The sequence below is a fragment of the Symphodus melops genome (assembly GCF_947650265.1).
Source record: "Symphodus melops genome assembly, chromosome: 5".
NCBI lineage: Eukaryota > Metazoa > Chordata > Actinopteri > Labriformes > Labridae > Symphodus > Symphodus melops.
The window spans coordinates 12,370,342-12,395,720 of NC_136695.1; the positions used below are offsets into that span (position 1 = coordinate 12,370,342).

The 25,379-nt window shown below is 43.9% G+C and overlaps 1 protein-coding gene across 1 annotated transcript in view; it reads right to left on the reverse strand.

Moving 5' to 3' along the window:
* The window catches only part of znf407 (zinc finger protein 407), a gene marked incomplete at its 5' end in the record, with an annotated part of 100,330 nt that extends 77,034 nt beyond the window's left edge, over positions 1-23,296 (reverse strand). Inside the window, 4 exons of the mRNA XM_079342773.1 lie at positions 13,074-13,188; positions 19,917-22,103; positions 22,869-23,102; positions 23,227-23,296. Coding sequence (XP_079198899.1) covers positions 13,074-13,188; positions 19,917-22,103; positions 22,869-23,102; positions 23,227-23,296 — 2,606 coding nt within the window. The remainder of the gene's footprint in view (positions 1-13,073; positions 13,189-19,916; positions 22,104-22,868; positions 23,103-23,226) is intronic.
* Between the last annotated feature and the right edge of the window lie 2,083 nt (positions 23,297-25,379).

Sequence of the window (25,379 nt, forward strand, 5' to 3'; positions counted from 1 at the left end):
CACACACACACACACACTTACGATTAGAGCGAAAACAGCAGTGGCACCCGGTCAATGAGGAGGTTGAAAAGCCGATCAATTGACAAAGCAATAAAAAAAGCGAAACCATTAAATCACTTTAATGCATCACATAACTGAAACTCGTCGAACATCCGCTCCAAGTTGCACAAGTGCAAAGACGATTTTTATTTTATTTTTTTGTAGTTAAATCAGGATAAAGCAAATCAATTAGGCTGTGCTGAAAATCCCTCATGGAGTGTAGCCGAGCTGTGAGTGTAAAACCGTTCTCTCCACAAAGGTTATCACATTGTATCTTATTGCCTTTACCTGCTCCTATTCACTGTGAACATGCACTGATTTGAATAAGCACCGCTCCAGAGGCTCTCTTATCTGATCCCAGACGGGTGTGCCAACGCAGCAGTATCAGGTACAAACCATCTCTCTTTGCCGCCAAAATAAACAAAACAAAAAAACAGAAGAAGAAGAAGAAGTGCAAAATAAAAGGTTAGAAGAAAACGGAAGAAGTAGGGAGAAGGAGAAGAAGAAGAAGAAGAAGAAGAAGAAGAAGCAAATGTTGGTGCATCTGGGATCTGTTGCCTGATAACATGATCTGGCTTTAATCACATCCAGGCAGGAAATGCAAAAAAGAAAAAGAAAAAAAAAAAAGTGACCAAAAGAGGAAAGCGGTTAATCCCTCTCTGGAAATGATTTCTTTCCCGTTTTCATTTTCTTTTGTGTTTCCTTTTTCTTTAACTTTCTCATCCCTTGAATACATTTCCTACAACTGCTGACCTCCAGACTCATCAATTTAATTCACGTATGGATTGTGGGATATAATGCACTGAATTTTTAAGTGGGATATTATTAAAAAAAAAAAAAAAAAAAATCATTAAGTGGTGTGATAAAAACAAATTGTAGATGGGGTAATGTGCAACAATTACCCACCGAAGGCGTGATTTTTTTTAAAGATTTCATTTCATTAATAGCTTGCGTTGGGACTTTTTTCCTCACTACACACAGCCACAGGAATACCATTCCTGAAGATGCACTGGTTTCCAATTTCACCTCGTTGTTTGCTTTTTTTCCTCTGTGAGGTGGGGGTGGGGGGGGAGACACACCGGCTCGGGAAGGCATCAGTCAGTGAGGTTAGCGAGCATGGTAGCAACATGACCTCAGAAAATGTATCCTCCTCGGGTAGGTTAAACACACAGACGCACAAACAAACACGCACTGAGGCCGCGCTCATTTCCCCCAGTCCTCTTAACAGGCTAACCTGCTCTCTTCATTAGGGTGCTGTGGGGACTTATCACTGTGTAGTCTTTGTCCTTGCTGTAATTGCCCTCTCGGCATGTCAGCCCCCCCCCCACCCACCCACAACACCCACAACACCAACATCCTGGCAGCCCCGACATCAGCCCCCCCCTCGTGACAGGCCTGGTTAGACGGCGGTGCGGGGAGCCTCTCCTGAGACCTGCTGATCGGCCCCTGAGGTCCGCCGCTATAGAGAGGCTTGTCCTAGTTAAAGCAGCACCGGCAGGGACACCCCTCTGAACGCTACAAGCCCAGCCTCCAACTCCGCTCATTTACAACTGCACCTTCATGCCGCTGTGGAGTCCGACATCTCGCCGAAGACACGGGAAGACATTTTCTACTTTTCCAAGTTTTACTTTGGGCTAGCAGTGTGTGGGTGAAAAGAATAAAATCCATCTTCCTGCAGGGTTCATTCATTTGCTTGTAATCTAAAAACGCCACCGACAAAGTTTCCCCTTACATTCGTCAAGTTCTGACATTTCCACAAATCTGGACAGCTGTCATCGAAGTTGTAATTTAATTCAAACTGACAAACATCGGTTCGCTGAATAGACGCTTGGAAGATGTGAGGATTGAAGGGAAACTTTCGACAAATGAATGTAATCTTAATTGTGTTCCATTCATCCAGAGAGATGAGCTCTACATATACCACACACCAGGCAGGAACAGCACAAATCAAGCCTGCGACGGGGCTTCCTGGCAAGTTGAATGGCGCCATCTAATGGCCGATAAAGAGACTGCAAATAAACAACGCCAGCGAGTGTTTCTGTGAGCATCAAACTGGATTCAAAGAAACAAATTAGTTTCTTTTCGGACTCTTCTTGAAGCTTGTTTAGCCTTTAAAAGTCTCAGTAATCACATTTCGCCTAAGGGTGGGGTGGTGGTGGGGGGGGGGGGCTTGGATTTAGCAGGCAGGCCAGGCTTTGAAGTGACCATAAAGTGGGCAGAGTGAACCCCCTAATTTGAAATGTAACTGTTAAAGACACCGGGCTATCAGTGTTGCAGCATAATCCTGACCTCTGGTTGTTTTGCTGAATAAACAGAATAAATGAATAAATGCTCCCCGTTTCACACGGCACGCTCCTCCTCATCACGCTCACGCTTGTTTTTTCCCTGCGAGGGTAATCGATGCGTCAGCGTTTTCACGGCCGGATGCAGGGGTTCAGACCTGTGCCTCGGTTCCGAGGGGCTGGGTGTCACACGTGGGTTAACGTGGCGCAGTGTTTTCGAGGGTGCAAAAGTAGCGTCTTCTTCTTTTCAGGGCCACATGTCCACTCCTCTTTCCTGCAGGCCATTATGAGCGGTGCACAACTCCCCCCCCCCTCCCCACCCCCAGGACCAATTGTCACCATCTTTACACTCAAATGAATTACCCTCCACATACACCCCGCTGTCCTGAACTTGGGCAGAATCGGTGGCAAACCGCGCCGCTGAGAAGATTTTAGTGGCGCTCGCAGAGAAAAAAAAAAAAAAATATGCAAACCTCTTCCACCGCCACATCCAACATCGGCTCGCAGGGCCACGGACGAAGCTGGCAAACAAACAGTAAGGCATAAAAGAGATGTGATACGCCGTATAACTATTTAATAACTTTGTTGCACCGCATCTGAAATGCAAACACATTAAAGTGGACACAGTGCCCCTCTCATTAAACACACAGCAGTATAAACATTATTATGTAGCGCGCCCCCCCCTCCTCCCCCCTCCACCCCCTTACACACTTGCATAAACACACACACAAAGACTTTCTGCATCCCTGCATCCATCCAAAGCGTGCCACCAACAAGCCTTGGGAGTTTTTCTACGGGGGTGTTTTATGCGTCCCGTGGGGGTTCGGAGACAGTGAGATGTGGATATAGCACACGGAGGATCCCAGTCAAGGACACAGGCAGCATCACTCACTGCGCCATTATTTGCTCATATTTAAAGCTGGGGCTACCTGAGGGACTGTAGCTACACATGCAGAGGAGGATGGGTGATTTCAGAGTCCGACGGGTGTGCTGAGCGTCTGAGAGCTAAAGGAGATGCAGCACAGGCGAGCAGAGAGCGAGAGAGCGAGCTAGCGAGAGAGAGAGAGAGAGAGGGAGTGACGGAGGGCTTTATATGTCAGCACGGTGATACCAGCCTTTTTATGGCCGAATATTTTTCCTCTTGTCAGAGCTGGATAAGGAATCACCATAAGGTTGGGGAGCATGAATATTGCCCTTGAGGGCCCACTGTGGCTGCTCCTGTTTATGGTTGACTAGCAATCAGCCACCGATTCAGGACCCGCAACCCCTCATCCATCCATGTCAGCAATTAATCAATTAAACGGGCAGCGGGGAGGAGTGGGATCAGGCTAGGTGTGTTAATACAATAGCCTGTTAAGGTTGATGTAATTTCATCACTAATGTCACCCATTCATCACGGCTTATTATCCGTTTCGCATAGACAGTGGTCAATATCACTTCATAAATCTCAGAATCATCTCAATCGTACGATATCAGGCCGCTTAAATGATGGACGACGAGAGAGCGGGCACAAAACTTCACGAGGACACTCGACGACGACGCAAAGACAATGTGAGGATTTAAAAAAAAAAAAAAAAAAAACAGGAGCGTAGACATTTAATGCAACTTGTTTCAAAGCTGCAGCTTTGATTGCTCGTGAACATAAAAGTCCAAGGATGTGCTCACTTGGTAGCCGATGAGATTTGCACTTTTTGTTCCTGGTTGAACCCACAGAGCTTTAACCACAAGAAGGATGTGAGGTCAGTGGTGTCTGTTTACAGTCTTTGATGGGGATATAAAGGCAGCACTGTGTTTGTGTGGTAATAGACTTGGTTGTGTGGGAGGACGCCCCGGTTTTGCTTCTGTGCCTGGTATGAGCATGTGTGGGCCACACCACATGTGATACACAAAGTGAGAGCAGTCATTTGGATCCAAAGTCTTCTATCACTAACTAGATTTGTTTCTGGACTGGAGCCACTGACAGCAGACGAGTTTGTGCCAGTATCTCCAAACTTGTACGTGTCACCATTTTCGAGGCCAAAATATCAGAAAACTTACAAAGACAAAGTGTTCCCTTCTGGGGTTGTTTTTAGTTACGGAGACAAAAGACGTCGACACAACAATGGGACAGTGGACTTTGAACTTGTTATAATCTCACAGTTGGATTCTTGACCTGCTTTTTTTTAAGCTCTTACAATTGTGCTTTACTTTCTTTGTTTATTCAAACTGCTTTGTTTCACAGACTCGTCTCCTGTTCCAACCCGAGCTGCGTCTGCTCATCTTCAGGCTGCGTTAGGGATGAGCTTGTCATTTCTGACACGTTGATGCTTTCCGATAGCAACTCTTTTAAAAACAGTACGACCTCTGTTATTTTAACGATTGATAGTATCAGTATGACAGAGGTTTTTTTTCATTAATATATATATAAATATATATATAGGTTAGGCCAATATCAGGTGTCTAGGACTTGTTTTCTGGGGGGGGTTTTCGTTGCCTTGGTGTTGATAAGGTGTCAGTGTTACTGTTATCAGAGTTCTAAATTCTGCTATTGGGAAAACCCTTGTTAGGAAAGAACTATGTCATCACCTTTAAAGCTCAGTGAGTGATTGGCATATAGAAAAATAAATGATGCATTTACTTATCAAATCATAATCCTGCATCATTTCATAAATCTTCCTGTTTCATTACCTGCAGACATGCAGCGACTCACCGGAGGCCCCACGAGGCAAAAATCATTGTGATTGTTGTTTAAACGTTCGGCAAAATGCTGAGAATGAGATCCGATATACTGCGATTTCACTTTTTGTTTTCATGTCCACAAAGTTCAACGAAATCAAGAACTGATTGGAGGGTGATAGACTACGTTGTCTATTCATCTGACTTCTACACAAAAAGAGTCAAGCAGACTGACTAACACTGGGATCAAAGTCTGCACGCACCTCACTATCTGAACTGCTGCTATTTCAGTCTAATCGACTCCAGCATGAATTTTTCACCAATGAAACTTGTTCAACATGAATTGTGCAAACCCCCTTCATCAATTAAAAATGCTTTTAAGGTTTGCTTTGAATAGAATAAAAAACATGAATACACAGGGGCCATGAGACAATAAAACATCTCCACACAAAATATCACCACTTTGCTGTATCGATCCCCCCCCCTCCCCTCCCCTCTGGTGTACAGTGTGGATTATCTCTACCTCTGATAGAGTCTACAATCAAACAAGCTATATTATATCCATCAAGTGGATTTGGCAGCACAGACTGGTTGACATCCAGTTTGAGTCGCAGGCCGATACCTGCCCGGCTGTTTATTGCTCTAATGCCACCTCCAGCTCCAGACAGACACAAAGAGCCTCCCCTCCACTCAAGCCAACGTTTCCTCAGCACTCCCAGCAGGTACATCAGCTCAATTATGATGATGGCAATGACTGATTGCATTTTACCTCTCCCCTGTTCCCCCAACAAGTCTGGCCATCACACAGAGAGTGAGTGGAAGATGTAGAAGGAGAGAGAGAGAGAGAGAGAGAGAGAGAGAGAGAGAGAGAGAGAGAGATAGCGGCGTCATCTCCGGCGAGCTACAAACATCCCAGATGCCAGTCTCCGGGACGGTATCAAACATCTCGGCGGCAGACTCGCCATGAAAATAATCTATACCTACAGGAAGTCAATTAAAAAGTGCCAGGGGAGATTAAGAGCGGCGTGACAGCTTTTTTTTTTTTTTTTTCGTCAGGCCACAGGTTTGTCTGCGAGAGGCAGCAGGTTTGCGCGTCTGCTTGCGAGTGTGTGGAGGGAAAGGTAAAGTGTGTGTGTGTGTGTGTGTGTGTGTGTGTGTGTGTGTGTGTGTGTGTGTGTTAGTAGTAAAGGCATGTAGGAGAGTGGGGCGGCGGTGGAGGGAGGAAAGCGTTGCCGTACACCCTTAAAAGCCCCCCCCCCCTCATGAATATTAAGAAGGCCGTTGGCAGCCGGCAGCTCCGCTACAAGTTTGCAAACCAGTGTAATGTGTCTGTTTGCGCTGAGGAAGAGCTCGGTCCGGATATCAATTAAATCAAGCGTTGTCAGTCTGATGGCCCTCTCAAAGGAGGGACAGCCCATTCCCCTCTACACATCAGCTCAGCTTTGTGTCAACCATCCATCTCTCATCCTCCCCTTCCCTCCTTCCCTCCTCTCCCCTCAGTTGCCATCTTTATCAGCTCCAACCCACTCTTACTTTCTCTCTCTCTCTCTCTGTCTCTCTCTCTCTCTCTCTCTCTGTCTCTCAAGCAGCCGGTAACTGAATGCACAAATTACTCTCCCCTCCACCTCTAACTCCCACTAAATCTTTCCCCTTTTTCCACTTTGCTGAGCCGGGATATTTTATTCCTCCATCAAATATGCATCCCATTAATTAAGTTAAATTACTCCTGACTGCCAAATCTCCCTTGCCCCGATGGGTGTCAACACAGAAATGCATGACTGTGAACCTCCAATGACACGGCCCCAACACTTAAACGTGAGTTACGGCCTTTTTCCAGCTCCATCCACGGGCAGATTACCAGACACTTTGGGCTTCTTGAATTAAGCACATGTGCTCCTTCCCCTCCACCCAGCTTTTTAATAAGTGCACAATGGATGACACTCGCACTTCTGACAATGAGAGGACTGATATTTTAATTACAGCCCTTTTTTCATCTGCCGTCCTCTTCATCTTTTAATTGCTGCTGTTAATCACTCATTAATTTCCCCCCCTTTCCCCGCCCCCCCCCAACAATATACCTGCGACACGATTAGCGCTTTTAAAAATGGATTGTTCAGCGACATTTTTTTTTTTTTTTTTTTAAATAATTGGACTTCTTTAAAGAATAAAGGTTGAACTTCTTTTGTGGGGACCTGGTGTGTGATGAAGGGTGCAAACTTTGCTCGTGATTCTTCAGTGAATGGAAGCCACGTCCACCTTTGTAAGCTGATTTCAATCTTTTTTTTTTTTTTTTTTTTTTTTTTTTTTAGAAGTGTAGAAATTTGATCAAGATAGGGTCTTGGAAGTTTTACTTGTAGCTAGAGATTTAAAAAAAAAAAAGGAAAAAAGCAAGTGATAAAAAGCAGAGAAAAGCTGAGGCCACAAGAAGTTTAATTCTTTTAAAAGGAAGGTGCAGACAATAGCCTCTTAACTAAGACGAGCCTCAAGAGCGGCATAACTTACTATCATAAGGCTATGTGCTGTGTTAGCTCCCCAGCTTAACTACTGATTTTGCTATTAGCAAATGCTTTGTTTTTGTTTGTCTTTGAATAAAGTGAAAAGCTTTGATTACGAAGCCCCCCCACCCCCACCCCACCCCCCAGGCTGCTGTTCTGGGCCCACTAAAGATTATGAGATTGTTATTAAAACCTAATAGGACTGATCTGCTGACAGGGATTTCTCTCTTTGGGTGTCGAACTTGGAGATGCTGAGTGGGGTCCCATTCAAGCACTTCAAAGAGTCTTTTCACAAACACGAGACTGGGTGAACAAACAGATTTGTATTCATTGTCCCTGAAGTATTTCTGCTTTGTTTAATTTGCAACACAAATTTAATAGCATTCATCGGCGTTCTGATGAGTACCCGGCTCTGTTTTTTTCAGACTCGACTAATGAAGCTGTATGTTTGGTTTGCCATCTCAGCTGAGAGAATTCTGCACGGACACGCCACTCTTGGAGGAAATAAACTTTGACAGTCTGGCTCCAAAACAAGTGTAAAAAGTGTAAAACTGTACTCTGCTGGATTTATACTGATACATGGAGGCTGTCCAGAATTGATTTCTCTCTCTCCTCTCTTTTTCCTCCTTCTTTCTTTCTTTCTCTCTCTGTGTGTGTGTGCATGTTTGCCTGTGCATGAGTGTGTTTCTATTGCAAAAAACATTAATTTTACAAACATCAGCCCAAGGCTACTAAACACATCCAATCCATTATGCTGCGCTTTATCGTGTTATGGGGGGTAACGGGCTGTAAAGCTGTCTCGGTCATAAAGAGCAATCGCAGAGTGGCGAGTCAAACCAGAATGGCGAGCACTGCGAGCCATACGCAGCCCTCGTTATCATCAGAGCAGCTCCGTCACATACTTAACCTTTCCAAGACCAGCCTTTCTGCATTATTTTCCAAATGACCTTTAGCGTTACTTATTTCATTTTCTATAATGGCACACTAAATTTAGTTAAACGCATCAGAGCAAAATGTGTTTATTTTGGCGAAGGGGACTTTGCTGACTGACAAGGAGAGTTTTGTGTCCTCAGACACAAAACTGTTAAACGTCTGAAACAGTAAAAAGTGATCGATCTCTTTGAGACAGAAAGGACAGGGCTCTGTGTCTAAAGTGCCCAGAGATATGTTTGATCAAAACAAGGAAAGAAGGGGGGGGGGGGGGGAGTATGAAACACTAAATAAAATCAGTGACACTCATTTCTTTAAATGGAAGTTAAAGGATGCACAAACACGCGGGGGCAAGCCAGCTCACCGACTTCTAGCACACAAAAATATGGAGGTTCAGGTGATCAAAGACAGAACTGATTGGTTGGTCTTCAGACAATCAAACTGGTGACCTTAGAAGCCTCCAATCACATATTTACAGACATCTTGGAGGTTGATAAAAAAAGAACTAATGAAATATTTAAACACTAAAGCCTGATTGAATCTAAGCGGTTGGAGGATGACAATTCACGTTTACGTCTTTGTTTTGGCGCTCATTAATCCGGATGTTCTGCTTCCAGTTGCTGCCAACACATGATGCACACACTCTAAGTCAAACACGGCTAAGTCCTACAGGACATTGCACGCTTTAAAAAAAAAAAATTCTAACTTTAACACGAATGCAAAAAAAAAAACGACCCTGGAGCTGTTGTATCACAGGCAGGCACAATCCCTCAGCCTGTAAGGAGCAGTGTGTGCGTCTCTGTATGAAGCGCGGGGGGGGGTGGGGGGGGGGATCTTAGTGAAAATCGCTAATGTACGTGATGATTAAGTGTAACTCAAATACCGACTGTGTTGTTCATAGGCCTGACAGGCAGTAATTTGCTGTATTATATTCTGCGGTTTTAATTGCACGCCACCAACGTGTCCCTCTGACACGTTATGAAGCGATGATGTACAATTATTTCAGGGCGGCGGGAGATCAGTGGAGTGACATTATAATCATCCTCATAGGGATCCCTCTCTTCATCTGCAACAACCATTAATGTTTAAATGGGAGGAAGGGAGAGAAGAAAAAAAAAAATACATAAAAATAGTTCTCAGGGAGTTCTAACCAGAATCTGTTGGAGGATTATAGAGAATCACGTCAGGGGAGAAGGAGAGGGGTGTGGATAGACAATGGAGGGGTTGAGTTAAGTGACGGCTTTCTCTGGATAAGCAGCGAGCTAAGATGCGCCTCCACTGTCATTGCCAGGCCTCACACTACTCATACGGGCCCGGGCATTAAGGCACATTACAGCGGATGAGCCACGCAGGGCGGAACTGATGGGCTATTCTGGGAACAGACCAGACAATCTCACAAGGGGGGGGGGGCATAAAAAGCCTGACATGAGCCAGCCCCATCCTGTTAACAGTCAAATCACACACGCAGACGCACACAACAACCAACATGAAATCATGACTATATATATATATATATATATATATACTCCTTCCAACACCAAGAAAACTGAGAGAAGAAGGGAGCGAGTTGAAAACACAAAGCAGCCTCGGCGGAGGAGACGGACTTTAAAACTTTTTGTGTTGTGAAGAAAGAAAAAGAAAAAAAAAAGGTTTTTTAAGTTTTGTTCAAATTCCTGAAGTGACACTTGGAAACGGGCAGCTTATGACCTATAATCATAAAACGGCCGTCCACAAGAGGACCATCTCTGTCCACCATGATAGTGTTAATACTTCTAAGGCCGGGACTGAGATATTAAACCAATGCCTCAAAGCATTTACTCTGTTTATGCATAATTTAACACCTACAACAGCACTGGATGTCCGTTGCATCTTCGGGGAGGACGAAAGAGCGGCAGGGTGGAAATGCTGAATCCAGGCCCTTTTTCTGTGAGATGATGGAGGAAAGGAGGAGGAGGAGGAGGCTCATTAAGTGGCCGAGGCCCCACTGTGGACAAAACACGCCGGGAGGAGCCGCAACAATCTGCCGCCTCACATACTGGAGGATTTATTTTTTTTTTAACCAATTAAATATGAGAAATCTTATCTCGCATGCTAACAGCCAATTTGTGTTTTTCTTTTTTTTTTCTGCTGTTTTTGCACTTTAAGAGTTCTTTATAGGCAAATTAAGACAGATCAGACTGTTTTCTTTTTTAAAATGAAGGCACAATGTAGGCTAAACAGGCAGGTAGAAAACAGAGACAAACAGATGGTCTGGTGGGAGTGAGACAAAGTGGAAGGAAGAAACAGAACACGGAGGAAGTCTTACTGATGACGAGCGAGGCGCTGAGCAGCCCGCTCAGGTGTGATTGGCAGTTTGGTCGAAGGGTTTCAATCTGTCCTGGCCTTGCATTTGCATTTGTTAATTAAATGCCACAACAATATGATCTTTAACTATCAACAAGTACCACCGCCCCCCCCCTCGACGTTCCTGAGAAGATAACAGAGCAGCGTTGAGCTGAAACTAAAGTGATTTGGACGGCTAATGTGCAGCACATCCGCGGTGTCAGAGCCGAGGTTATCTTCTAGTCGGGTTTCGGTTTAACAAGAGAAACACAGAAATCGATGGTTGAGGGGAAGTTTTGGTTGTTTTGGGTTTTTTTCTTAAAGGAAGGTTACAAAAGTTAAAAAAAAACAAAAAAACACGCACACACAGAAGCAATATGCTGAATCGAGAGTCCAAACAACACAGGAAGAAACTGAAGCCACAAAACTTGATGCCCCATGGAGGCCAGAGAGTCTGTTAGCCTGGAATGAACGAATGAAGCACGCATTTCACATAGTTAAAAAAGCAGCCCCGACAAATAGCGCCCTGTTCATTTAAAAGATTAATGTGTGTAAACAAAAAAAATCCAGAAAAAAAAACTTTTTTTAGTTTCCTCAATTGTGGCCCCCGTCATTAGCATCTGCGGGATAATGCAGAACTTAATGGCGCTATAATCACACTTTACACATTACACCTGAAAGCCGGTCATCCATTAGTAACCTGCTTTAGATTCAGGTTAAGGGCATATCATCAAACGAGGAGAGTTTGGGAAGGGGAGCAGGCTATGTGTATGTATGACTCTGGCCTTAATGAGGGTGTTTCTGGAGGTTTCTTTGTGTTTGCTGCTCTTTAGTCAAGAGCGGCGGCGGTCTGGTGATCAGTCAGCACTGAAAGCACACACAGGGCCGATTTGTCACCGGCGGCTGGCACTGGCAGCACACAGCTCCTCCGTCTGCATGATTTGTGAAAGCAGGAGCTGTATTTAGTGGTCCCATTTAAAGGCATATTGGAGAACGGTTCTGTAAGCAGTGTGTGTGTGTGTGTGTGTGTGTGTGTGTGTGTGTGTGTGTGTGTGTGTGTGTGAAGCCAGTCACTTGGTCACAGCTCAACATATTTGCAGCACTTGGGAGAAGAGGGTTTTCAGCTGGAGGGCTTGTGAAACATTAGCCTTTCCTCTCATTAAAGGAGAAGCTGGGCTTAAAACCGAAGCTTGTTTGCTCCCGCTCTAATATGTTTGCCAACATCGGCTGGAGCAAATACACTTTTTTTTTTTTTTGCTCTGCCCGGCTTTCAGAAGAACAACAATCGGCCGGCGACTGAACTAAATGGAACAGTTTACACAGAATTACACGGAGGGAGAAACTAATAACTGGGCATATGTCTTCATCTTTAGTGAGCCGAGTGAGCCTTTAGTGGCACAAAGCTGGAAAATCCCACAATTTACTCTATTCCCCCGGCTGCATGTCAAACAGCTTAACACGTCCATTTGAACACGGTGCGGCAGTGAGGAGGTCTACCACGGGACTGAACACAACATATGGTCTGTATGTAGGGGGTACAAGGTAGTGGGGGTTATAACTGTGATCCAGCTCTTCGGAGTATTTAATGGACTCATAGTTACACACATACAACCTAAAGTTAAACTTGTAGGTGAATGTTACTGAGTGAAAAGTACACCTGCAACCTTTGACAAAAAAAATTTAAATAATCAAAGTTTATCCAAATAGCTTTACCTGAAGATTAGACACGTGGAAACAAGGCGTTAAAGGTGCATTAATGAAGATATTTACTGGATTAAATCATAAAAAGACCTTATTGTATCTTCATCAGATGTTAAGGAAACATGCGACGTTAAAGTGCCGACTTCTCCGTCAACAAAGCAGCAGCCCAGCACGTCCTCCTCTTCAGCTTCCATTCCAGTGCTGAATGGTTTGTGTTTGAGGCCGGGGTTTTTTCTCCCCCCTCGCTCCTCAGTAAAGAGGAAAACCGATGTGTGTATACAGCGATGAAACCGGGCAAGCAAACTGATTCCTATCAGACCTAACAGGCCTCCGTGACCAGGAACGTGGTAAAACCAGAATACATATTGGAGATGTTTTTTTGTTTGTTTGTTTGTTTTTTTTTTAAATGGAGACAGGTTTGAGTACAGAAAGGTTTCATGATGCAGAGGCATTTAAACACGGAAGAGTCAGAGTGCACAGCGACTCGACGGCAGAAGGGGGGCGACAATGTTTAGAATTTGGACTGCAGTACACATAATAAACACTAGGTGTCAGAGTAACATACTGCTCCTTTAATCTTATTAAACCCACTCATTTGTTGCTCTTGTCGTTGTATGTATTAAAAAGTCTTCTCTCTCTTGTCACTCACCCACAGATGTCACACTTGTACTCTCTCATGCCGAGGTGTCTCTTCACGTGGTTCCTGGCGTCTCCCAGCTGAGCGGTCGCAAAGTTGCAGATCTTACACATGAAGGGCTTCGATCCTGTCAAACAATACGGAAAGTCATATTAGAAAATATCACACGTCAATAAAGGAACGGGTCATATCAATAAAAAAAGATGGCTGAAAGAGACAATCCCAGCAGGAATGGGATTTGACAGTTGTGATCATTTTTAAGCATGTTTTAGTTTGTTTTTAGTTCTGTGGTATCAACACAGCGTCAACATAAAAGCAGATGACTTCGCTGAAAACTAACAGTAGCACTGAGTGCCACTCTCGATCCATCCTTGTCACTCGCCTTCATCTCTTACCTACTCTTTCCTTTGCCTCTGGATGCGTAAATTGGATTCCAAAGGTCAGGGCAAATACGTAAATCAATTCTGTGTGCGCTCACTACCTCCTATTCCATCATTAAAGCGCTAATCACTCTGGCGGGCTTCGCAGGGAGGTTTCTCCCTAATTATTGTCATTAATAAGTCCAGAGGGCGGGGTAGCGCTTGAGAGAGTGGCAGAGCCTGTGCCTGCGATCCGTCATTTAACAGCAGAGCAGGGAGGGCTGATTCCGCCGCCGTCGGTGACGCACAAACAACCACAAGCTGGAGTTAAAAGACGGGACTGGATGCTTTCCAAATTACAACACGACTCTTTCAGGTTTATACACGTAAGAGAAAGTCGGGGTTCATCTTCAAACTCTACAGTCAGACAAATTATTCTTTAAACCTTGAACGTCTTCCCACAAATAAAAAAAAAAAGTGCATTTGCAGAAGGAAGCGGCGATACTTTGTTTGGCTGTCCAGAATTAGGCCAGCATGTGGCAGCCTGTTTTGATCTGCTATCCACACACGCATCTTTGAGCAAGATCTCGCCCCTATCGCAATGAATATCCCAAGACGATCTACAATATTCATTCCAGGGGCAGCCGCTGATTTGATTAAGCACTTTGTGTAGATTACTAATTCGTTCATACACGGTTCACTTGCTGTGAGCTGGAAGTACGACACATCGAATTTTAAGCCCGTAACGAAGATTGAAAGGCAAGCCTGGGCTAACAAGACCCATAAACACAGGGGGGCGAGAGGGAGGGCGCAGGGGGGTCCGCACATGGGCAACGGCAATGCCAGCCTCTTCATTTCACAAGTCCCTGCAATGTACCACTCACACACAGACACACACACACACACACACACACACACACACAAACACACGCACACACACACACACAAATCACTACACGTAGCCAACAAAAAAAAGCTGCATACACAAGGACTAAAACAGCAAACAAACAGTTTAAATATCTATACATGACCACAAACTTCACAGCTTAACGTGCAGACACTTTTGCAACAAACTTAAAAATAATTTTAAAAATAAATAAATCACACAACACAATCATCAAGACCCACACTAAGCAAAAAGACAGACGTACACACTCACACCACACCCACCTTCGCACCTACCAATACCTACATCGAGATGCAGAACCCCACCTCACACCTCTGCATGTGCATTAAATTCACAAGACATAATCACCCATGGACAAACAGAAGGAGAGACAATCGTTCCCGCTCTTTCTCACTCACACATACAAACACGCACACACACACACAACCTAAAGTTGAGGTGAGAGCGAGGCGTGTGGGGAGCTGATTTGTCCAGATGGCTGGCTGAGTATGAGACATGGCAGAGAGGAGAGAGATGTAACGTCCCTCAGTTCTCACATCTTATCACATTAATACTCCACCACTCCACTTAAACAGCCTCCGCCAAACTGAAATTGACCATCAATGCGGTGTCATGTTAAATTAATATTGCCATCCACACAGGGGCGATGTGGCTCCCTCACATCCCAGATGAGACAGGGAATGACTAATTCATTTCCTGAGAGGAGAGAGAGGAGCCTCTTGCAATGTTTCACACGCACGCACGCACGCGCGCGCGCACACACACACACACACACACACACACACACACACACACACACACACACACACACACACACACACACACACACACACACACACACACACACACACACACACACACACACACACACACACACACACACACACACACACACACACACACACACACACACACACACACACACACACACACACACACACACACACACACACACACACACACACACGCACACACGCACACACGCACACACGCACTGATCGTATCCTTGGCTTTAATTCTCAGATTCCGAGTAAGATCAAACAACATGATCATTTTATTTTTTTAAAACTTTATGTATGATCATGTTTGCAGTATTAGTATTATTATGTTTTTTTAAAAGCTGACAGACACAGTTTGCACACAAAGTGTCCCACTTTAAGCCACAGGCCGACACCATCTCGACTAGTCTCAAGGTAAGCGTCGTTTAAGAAAGCATTAGATGTCACACATACGGCAGGTATCCAGACAAAATGTTTGTTACTGTGAAACAGAAGAGCAACAGACCAGAGCCACGTTACATTACATCACAACTGTGGTTAATGTAGTTCTACTTTTACTACAAACTTCAGTAATGTGTGTCAGCACAAAACACAGCTGGCAAATATACCAGAGGGGAGGAGAAGGAGAGAGGAGAGAGGAGGGTCAAACACAAAGGAAGGTATCGTCAGTGAAGGGATTCCAATATTCATTGGTTCGGTAAAGCCAGATCCTGTTTGCGTTTCCACAGCCTATAGCCCACGTGCGTCACGTGACAGCAGCTAATCGCTAACCCACTAATAAATTCAAAAAAGGAGAAACACGCGACACAAACAAAACCAACGTTGGAAGAAATGGAGCGCTTCATCTACTCTGAAACTCGCACGTGACTCTTTGTTACAAAACACAATTCAGCTTTTTTTCCAGAGAAGGCTGTGAAATACAGACGAATAAACAATCGACTGTGTATTTACGGCAGGGTTGTGTTGCTGCTGTCAGGCGGGAAGTGACCATTCTTTCGACGAATCAACAGGCTGCAGTGTTTAGTGATCTTTCCCGGCTTTAGTCTATGGAAACTCCACAAACTGCGTGCCGTACCGAGACCAGCGAAACTGAAGCGCTTGATGAAAACGGGGCTCTACTTCTGCTCAGTGACCACAGGGGGGGCAAGAGGCGCTTGCATGGGTAAACAGCGATTGAATCTCGAGCTGTTTTTATGCATCTTTCCACAGTCACATTTGTCGGGCGCTGTGATTGGGTGATTTGGGATTTCCTGTTGAAAAGCTTTCTCATGGTGGCTTAGTACAACGGCTGCATAGCGATCAAATCTTATTTGGTTTGATACCATCACTTTGAGTCTTTCACCTTCTCATGCTTGTCTCCATCTGCTTTTCTACCTTTTTTAGTCTTTAGAATTCCATGCAGTCATTACAAGTGATGAAGACGGCGAGTAAAGGACTCGTGTAGGTAAATCATCAAACCATCATCCATCCTTCAAACACCTGTGGAACCGTTTTAAGCGTTTGACTCCTTTGCCCATTTGACTATGCATGTTCTAAAATCTGAAGGATTTTTATATAATTTACACAAAATCAGTTCATGAGGTTTGTTATCACAGCGTCGCCCAGGGAGACGATGTTTTCATGTGAAATGTTTTTTTCCCCCCCCTCGATGTTCGGTGTGCTTTTAAATGCTTCTACACATGATCAAAGAGAACTGAAGTGGTGTTAGAAACGTCTTCATCAAAGGCCCGCAGACATCTAAGTTGTATTGAAATTTTTATGCAATCCAGTGGATTGGTCCAGTAGTTTTACATGTAACTTATTTGCAAATCCTGTTTGTGAATGTGTAAAGCCACGCATGTGCGTCTATTTCTTTCAGGCTCAGTCTGAGATCGGACGGCTCCCTCCAGTGAAAAAGTGACCAATTTACCTCTGAATGCAAATTCCAGCTGTAGCCTCGTTGGCAAAATGCTAGCATGTGTGTGTGTGTGTGTGTGTGTGTGTGTGTGTGTGTGTGTGTGTGTGTGTGTGTGTGTGTGTGTGTGTGTGTGTGTGTATTTCCTTTAAGGGACAAATTGACAAATCTGTGTGCAGCCACCCACCACCGTCTCCTGATTTCACTGATTAATCAAGTGAATAAAAATGAGGTCTTAATTAAAAGGATCTGGACGTGCTCCCAGCTCAGGATCTGGCAGGCAGGCAGGCCCCCCCCCCCCAAACACCACCACCAGGCAGCCCCAAAAAAAGAGCCCAACAAACAAACATCCAAGAATAAATGACCACCACAGAAAAATGTGAATAATTCACTATAATGAGGGAATTTAGCAATAATCGCTTCAGGCATATGTTGTCAAAATGAAGAGAAATAGGTGCTCTGCATAAAAAAAAGGGGAAAAAAAGAAACAGCAAAGATAAAAGTGGAGTAATCTCGTAATCAAAGTCATAACTCAATCGAATAAAAAGAGGTAAACCTAAAAAAAAAAAAAATGCAGAGTGTGTCCTTGACTTGGAGCCATCTGTTGGGACCTCAGAGTCACAGCTTTCATTTTCTTAAGTAACACTAAGTAAGTGACCTCAAAACTCAAGAAATATGACACCGGGTTATAAATTAGGAATACATGTAGAGTAATCGTTAATAAGAAGAAAGTGGTAGCACTACATTAATCATCGGGATTTCACCTCCAATGCTTACAGCTTGAAGCAGTCGGACTTTAGCAGTAGACAACCTGCAGGATCGGCACACAGGCCATGTATACTATGAGAGAAAATGTCCACGCTGCGTACAATTGAAACTATCCCTCGGTTTTTCAAAAGGACAACAAACACATTTTAATGTAGTGTTATAAAAGTCAGGTGAAGCAGCACACGGTTTCATGTGATCGGAGAGGACACCGACACCGCTGAGGTTTCTAACGAGACTTTTTCCACACAGTCACCTCTAATGAAATCTATCCTATTCCATCGCCCACTTCTATACATGCTATCATGCTCAGACATTGTAAGCACAGAGCCTGGACTTCAATTACAACCCCATTAAAGTTGAGGCTGAAAAGGGGGTTGAAGCAAAGAAGGCAGAGAAGGGCGTTTATTGATGGCGCCCTCACATCTCGTTCTTGCATTAAGCTGATTTTAAAAGCAATTAATACACATGGTCAGGGGAAAGTAATGGAGCACCCTGTGTTCTTAACCTGCTGGACGATACCCAGCCGAAACCCTGGCCAACACCGGTCTGCTTTGCATTATAAATGACAAGATAAATCTTAATGGATTGAGCATAATCAGCTAGCCATGAAGGCTGACACACACACACACACACACACACACACACACACACACACACAAACACACAGCGGGGCGTACAAGTGCTCACACACACACACACACACGCACAAACATGGACGTACAGACACAAGGGAAATTAAAGGGTTTGAATACGTCTGCATTGATTATTTTAAATTATTAGCCCACCTCTCTTTGGACCTCCAATGCTTTTAGCCTAAGCTTTAACACATTTACAGAGACTTATTGACTATAATTACAACTGAGTCTTGGTAATGGACACATCAATTATGAGTCGCACTTGTCTTTGACCAAGCGTTGCTCAGGGAATCCCAATCGGGGGGTCCATTAGCGTCTCTCCTGCTGGTCTGAAGCTCAATCAGTCTTTACCTTCACCTTCACTGAAACTGCGATTACCTGGCTGCATTAGATAGTAGCCTGAGCATTAGCATTAGCTGCCAAAGAGGAGGCTGCATCTGCCCACTCAACGGAGCAGGACCTAAAAACAAAAAACGGCCTACTAGTGGAAAGTCTTTGAGAGAGTTTTTGGGTTTTACTACATATATGTTCACAAGAAACACACAATACTATTAGCCCTAAACTTTAACCTGTTCTTTTGTGCTATTAGCAGGACCATTTTTTAGCCTGAAAGCATGCAAATTGAATGATCGATTATTTTGATAATTTTGCCATCATGACCAAATCCAATGGATGTGTTCCACGCTTGACTGATGAACCATAACGAAAACAACGTAAACATTTTTTTTTTTTTTTTAAACATACGACTTAGAGAAACTTCTTAAAAAATAAAATAAAAAAAAAGGGATTTCTGTGATCACAACATCGAGCAGGTTTAGACAAGTAGACATTCCCCAGATGTGTACATTGGTGGAAAAGTGATTTGTAGTTTTTTTTCTTCAAATGATGTTAGAATAATTGAAGATAATAGTTGTTTAAATATGACCAGAGGTTCATTTAACTTTGAACAACAAACAGAAAGAGGAATATTTTTCACACGATAAGTACATTTCAGAACTTGTACCTTTACACTTTTACTGCAGTATCAGGCGATTCATTTGTGTCTGTCTCTTTTTTAACACAACTACTTGCTTCGATGCTTTAAATGCTTACTTTAACATGCACTTTTTTGTTACCACCTCTGGTTAAATTGCATTTAATTGAATTGTTAGTTCCAATTTCATGATACAAATGTCATTCTCGAGTCTTAGAGTGTCTGTGCCTTAACTTAGCTAACTGATTTGTGACTCCGTCAACTGTCTTGTCTTTTAGATAGAGGTATAAAAGCCCCAAAAATATGTCTTTGAAGAAAAAAAAAGACAAAAAAAATAGTTTTTCACCTTCCCTCTTAATACTGTGATGTTATGTAGTGTTAAAAACCCTTTGATGCTGAGCTCTGCTTAAGTTATTTCTTTTACCAGGGTAGATAAAATGAGGAGTTACATCTGTGAATTGTTCTTACACAAGTCTGGTGAAAGCTACCCAGAGAAGAAGAGGAGGAGGGTGAGAGTAAAAAAAGAAGAGGGATACATACCGGTGTGAGTCCGAATGTGTGCCAGGAAGGCCATGGAGTTGCTGCTCCTGCACACCTTGCCGCAGTATTTGCACACGCTGCCCTGATTCTCCTCTCGCTCGCGGTTGATCTGCTCGGTGTCCTCCAACACGTACTTGTTGACCTCCCTCAGAAGTTCCTCGTGTTTCTCCTTTATGTGAACGAACAGATCCTGCTCAGACTCGAAGCGGTCCGTGCATTTCACGCACTTGAAGCTGGCGCCCCCCTCGGGTAGCTCCTCCACGCTGTTCTGCTCGTTGCGGAGATGGGCAGCACTGGTCAGGTGCTGGTGCAGGTTGCTTTCGGTGTAGAACGACTTGCCGCACACCAAGCAGTGGAAATGCTTGTCTTTGGTTGGATGCTTCATCGAGATGTGGACGTTTAGGCCGCTGATACCGTCGGCCATAAAACCGCAATCCTCGCAGCGAATGCGCGAGCTACTTCCTTTTGCTTCCCCTCCTACTTTCGCTTCTTTGCGTTTGAGCTTTTTGATGTATGCAGAATCGGTAAGAAGGATGCTGCTGGGCACTGATGGGCCTCCAGTCAAACAAACCACAGCAGCCTGGCCTTCCAGAGCCAGACCTTCCTGCAGTGCCTGCTCCTGCTCAGCGAGGGCCTTCAGGGATACAATGCAGGCATCAAAGGTCAAGGCTTTGGATATTTGTGTATCTGAATGAAAACTTTCCTGTTTTGCATTTCTTATCAGATCTGAGGTTAATTGTTCATCGGCAGCTGGTGTACCACCTTCCTCTTGGCTCTCTTGCTGTGCAGCCTGAGGTTCTGTTGGTGTCTCCTGGGGTCCAGACAATGCTTCATGTTCAACAGTCTGGTTGGCTGGTTCAACACAACTCGCTCCTTGTTCCTTATCTTCAATGCGAGCTTCGCCGGCAACAGCATCATCCGGCTCTGTGGTGACAGCGGGGCCAGTTGTGCTCTGAGTTTCCATTGCATGGTTGTCATCATCAGATTCAGACTCATCACATTCAGGGTTCGAGTTGGATCGCACAAGTCCGATGACTTCCTGCAGCTTCAATGGAAGAACCAAAGCCTTTTGTCCCTCGTTCCCTGTTGGCTCCAGATATTTCTGGCTCTTCTGTTTGTGCTTCTCCGTGTTGGCATGGCGAGACATTTCCCTGCTGGTTACAGCATAGTAGTTACACGCTAGACAGACGTACTCGAAATCTTTGGTGTGCTTTCTCTTAATGTGAAGATGGAGGGAAGGGATTGACTGAGCGACAAATTCACAATGACTGCAGGCGTTAACAGAGTCATAATTGCTTTCTGTGGGGATTGCGTCTGACTGACTCAGCTCTTCTCCACTGTTTTCTTTGGAGGCTGGGTTGTCAGATTCCTGCTCTTGATTGGCCATCTCCGGGGCCGTATGTGGTTCCTGGGCTTCAGTAGCTGTGGGTTCCGGCGGTGATTCACCTGTGTCGTGGTTAACCAAGTTCCTATTCGTACACTCTTTTGCACGTTTAATGTGTTTCTTGGTGACACAGTGACGATCCATGTCACCTTTGGTCACACAGCTGTAGTTGCACAGTGTGCAGCTATAGCCGTACTCCTTGCTGTGTTTGCGGCGGACATGGACACTGAGGTTGGTAGCGTTTGACACAACGAGGCCACAGTATCCACAAGTGGTAGTGGAACCATGCTTTGGTCTTCCTCTTTTCTTTTTAGGAGGTGAATGTTCTGAGTCTTCCTCCTCGTCCGGCACAGCTTTGGTAGCCTCCGACGCCTCTTCTGTTTCTGGATCTTCCGTTACAGTAGCAGCGACTTCCCCCTCAGCCAATTGAGCGACATCGTCAGTAAAACCAGCACCATCCCTGCTTACACACTCAACATAGGCTTCAAACGGGGAGAGCTCAGCGCTGTTGTCCCCTTTCTGTTGCTGAGTGTGGCTATCTGAAGACAGGTGAACTTCCATCCACTCAGAGGTGGCAGAAAAAAAGTTACACAGTCTGCAGCGGTGCCACTTTTGCTCCAGGTGTTTCACTCTTGCATGGCTCTCCAGCAATGCAGGGCTGGAGACTCGAAAATCACAGCTGGAACACTTCACCTGAAACCTGTTGATGGAACGTTTGGCTGCCACTCGTGTCGGCGTTGCCTTCACGGTGACGCCGGGATCCACAGCTTTCTCTTCTTTGTCCGTGTTCTCATCAGTTTCAACTAAAAGACATTTCAAAATGAACACGTTTAGGCCAATTTTAACAACTCCATTCAGAATGTAAACGCAACAATAAATGATGAATGCAAAAAATTGCAATTAGACTTCAGACTAAGACTTAAAAACAATTATTATATAAATGTAAACATTTTAAATGCTTGTAAGTGATAAACATTGGACTCTAAAATGTCTGTCAGAATTTCAATGCATCATTTCTTTTTCCAACATGTATCGAACCATCTGATAGGGCCGCGCAATTACTTACTTACTTACTTACATAAGTAGCCTGATATGAGTATTCACAATAACCACAATGTAAAAAGACGCACATTTGCAATAAATAAGGATGACTATTTTATGGAAAGAAGTCTCTCGTACAGCTTGTGAACATTTGATCTGAGTATAATGGGCATGAATAAAAAAAACATCTTGATGCTGTCTGAGATGAAGATCAAGCTAGCTATTTGCTACCCTGTGATTAATAGACACCAATCCAGTAGGGGGCAACACTGCTTTCTGATTTATTTATTTATTTATATATTTTTTTTTTTTATTCCGCAAAAACTTCAGACAATAGTGTGTAAAACAGTATAAATGCAAAATGGAATTTAGCAAATGACCATCTTTAATTGTCTATCTTTTTGACACCACTTTATCTCATTGAGTGCACATTGCATATTTTTCTCATATCATGCTGACACCAAATCTTCCTCTCAGTGCGAGGCTAGATTTTACTTTGACTGAAGGGGGGGAAGGATCATACTTACATGTGAATGGGGCGTCTTTGGTGTGGTATCTCTGCACATGCACCTCTAAAGGGGCCTTGTCTCGAAACTCTTGCCCACAGAAGTTGCAGGAATATATCAGTTTGGGTTTTGGGGTTCTCTTGCTTAATCTTCTTTCTTGGGTTGGGCTCACCTCCTCGTGTCCTGCCTGCTGTTTGTCTAACACAGTTTCCTTTTCTGGAATGCTCTGTGTGTTCGTGTTGAGGTCAATGGCCACTGATTTCTGTGTCACAAGCTCAGACCGTTGGTTTTGTTTATCTTCAGCAGCACTTTCTGTTTCCGCGTCTACCTCCTGTTGAGCTTCAGGTGGACTCGCAGCGTTTTTCTCAGCCAGCTTTACAGCTCTGTTGGTGTTCTTTGAGTTTTTTCCATGCTTCCTTGCAAAGTGAATCTTCAGTGATCGTGGACATTTGGCCAAGAAGCCACAGACAGAGCAAAGGCTGTCACCTTCTTCAGGTACAGAATCTGGGTGCTGCCCCTCAGTCAGTTCCTCCTCTGCTTTATCGGCCTTAGCAGTCAAACTGGGCGACTCTTCGTTATTTTCCTCCATTTCCACATCGTCTGACTGCTCTTTCCCACCGCTGTCATCTTCAGGCACTTTGTCCTTCATGTCTTTCCGTCCTGATATCAACGTCTTATCCATATCATGTCCTGTTAGGTAACAGTGTTGATTATCACTTTCATCAAATCCAGATTAGACTCCTAGAAAAAAAGGAAAACAAATGTTTATCATCTGAAATTCATTTTTAAACAAACTTCACTAAATCAAAGAAAACTGAGAACATTTTGCACATATTGGGTAGATAACTTCAGGCTAGAGAAGTGATCCGTTCTTCATTTCTTTAACAACTCTATCCGACCATGCGTAGGTAAATGTCGCCATCTAGTGCTTCCATGCACAAACTGAGAGATCAAACCAGAGCATTATGAGCGGGCCGCCACTTCTTATTCAATGAGAAGGAAAGAATCTTCGAGTTGTGCACAGATAACGTCCATTATGGTTTCAAATTCATTACCTCATCAGGGCAGTCATGGTATCTTGAGGCTAGCTCTCTAAATGTAATCACAAATAAACAGATTTCTTAAGTTTCAACAGTCTCTTTTTGCTTCCTTCTATTTTCTTAACAGGAAAAAGTTTCTCACATTCCTGTTCTTTACATGTAGGCTTAAAAGTAATGAACATTACTTTTGTTAAAATCTAAACCTTTAAATATAAATTCATACGTCAATTGATATCGTCATTGGGTCATACTGCTAACAGTATCAGTACAAGAAATTGTAAATGACAAACCCATGAGTTCTGGGATTCAGGGAAGTCTTCTAAAGATCAACAGGAGTGCACTTTAAAGAGCCCTTCTTCACCTTTACAAACTTTAAATGAAACATCTGCGCTGTGGTCGAAATATAACATGAATCAAGCACCAGAGGAGGTTTGTGACCCTGAAGAAACCAGCCGTTCACACAACGCTCCGTTTTGGTGTGCGTCTCTTTAAATGCAATAAGCCTTTGGACTTATAATTTGTTACTACCTTTGTATTTATTGTAGTCTTTTAGTTATATGTTGTGTGTGTGAAGAAGGTGAACATTGCTTTTATACAGTCTGGTGTAATGTTGAGTGGAGATGCTTTGCTGTTATTCGATTCATATGAGAAATTGGATTATAAAATATTGTTAATAAAAAAGAAAAAAGGATCATGTAAATTACCAGTGCAATAAAAAGCCTTGAACAACTTTGAATAATCTTAAACCCAGAATGGAACTATGAACGTGATGCTGATGTTGTAAAACCATCAAACTGAAGTATCCTGGTAGCATATATTCATTTATTTTGCGAGGTGGTCGAGGTGGTCGAGGTGGTCAGCCAAGATAAAGGACAGTAATATCTCATGAAATCAGAGCTACTCTGATTGACCATGTTCTTAGTACGAGCATGAGGGAGGCCGGACAAAGGGTACAACCAAACATCAGTAGATTCACTGTGTTCACCATAGACCGACAATTTATAGAAGAGAACAGATAACCTTTTTTGACATTATAGTATGTAAATGTTGACAACAATTACTGTATGAATATACTATATACTGCACCACAGGATACTGTAAGTATGTTTCAGTACATCACTGTGGCAATGAACTGTAGTATTGTAATGGGGGGTTAGGCTAACTGTTTGTAGGCCTAGTATTCCATGTAACTGCAGGTTCTCTTTGTGTAGAATTGGAAGACTGCCACAAGGCGGTGAGAGGACAGGTACAGTATGTTCTCCCGACACCAAGAGACTTGAATTGTCAACACGGTCCGCGACAACAACAACAAGCATTGAACTGTGTGAAATTCAGCAGATGATCATTGAGGACCATGTACATTTTGAGGGTATCAACAGTGTTGACCTCTCTAATGTTGATTGTGTTCTCAAGCGCATGAAACAGCGGGCCATTGTTGGTGTCCCTGGGCAGCGAGGTGGCAATGTCACATTGTGTGTTGCCATGAGCAATC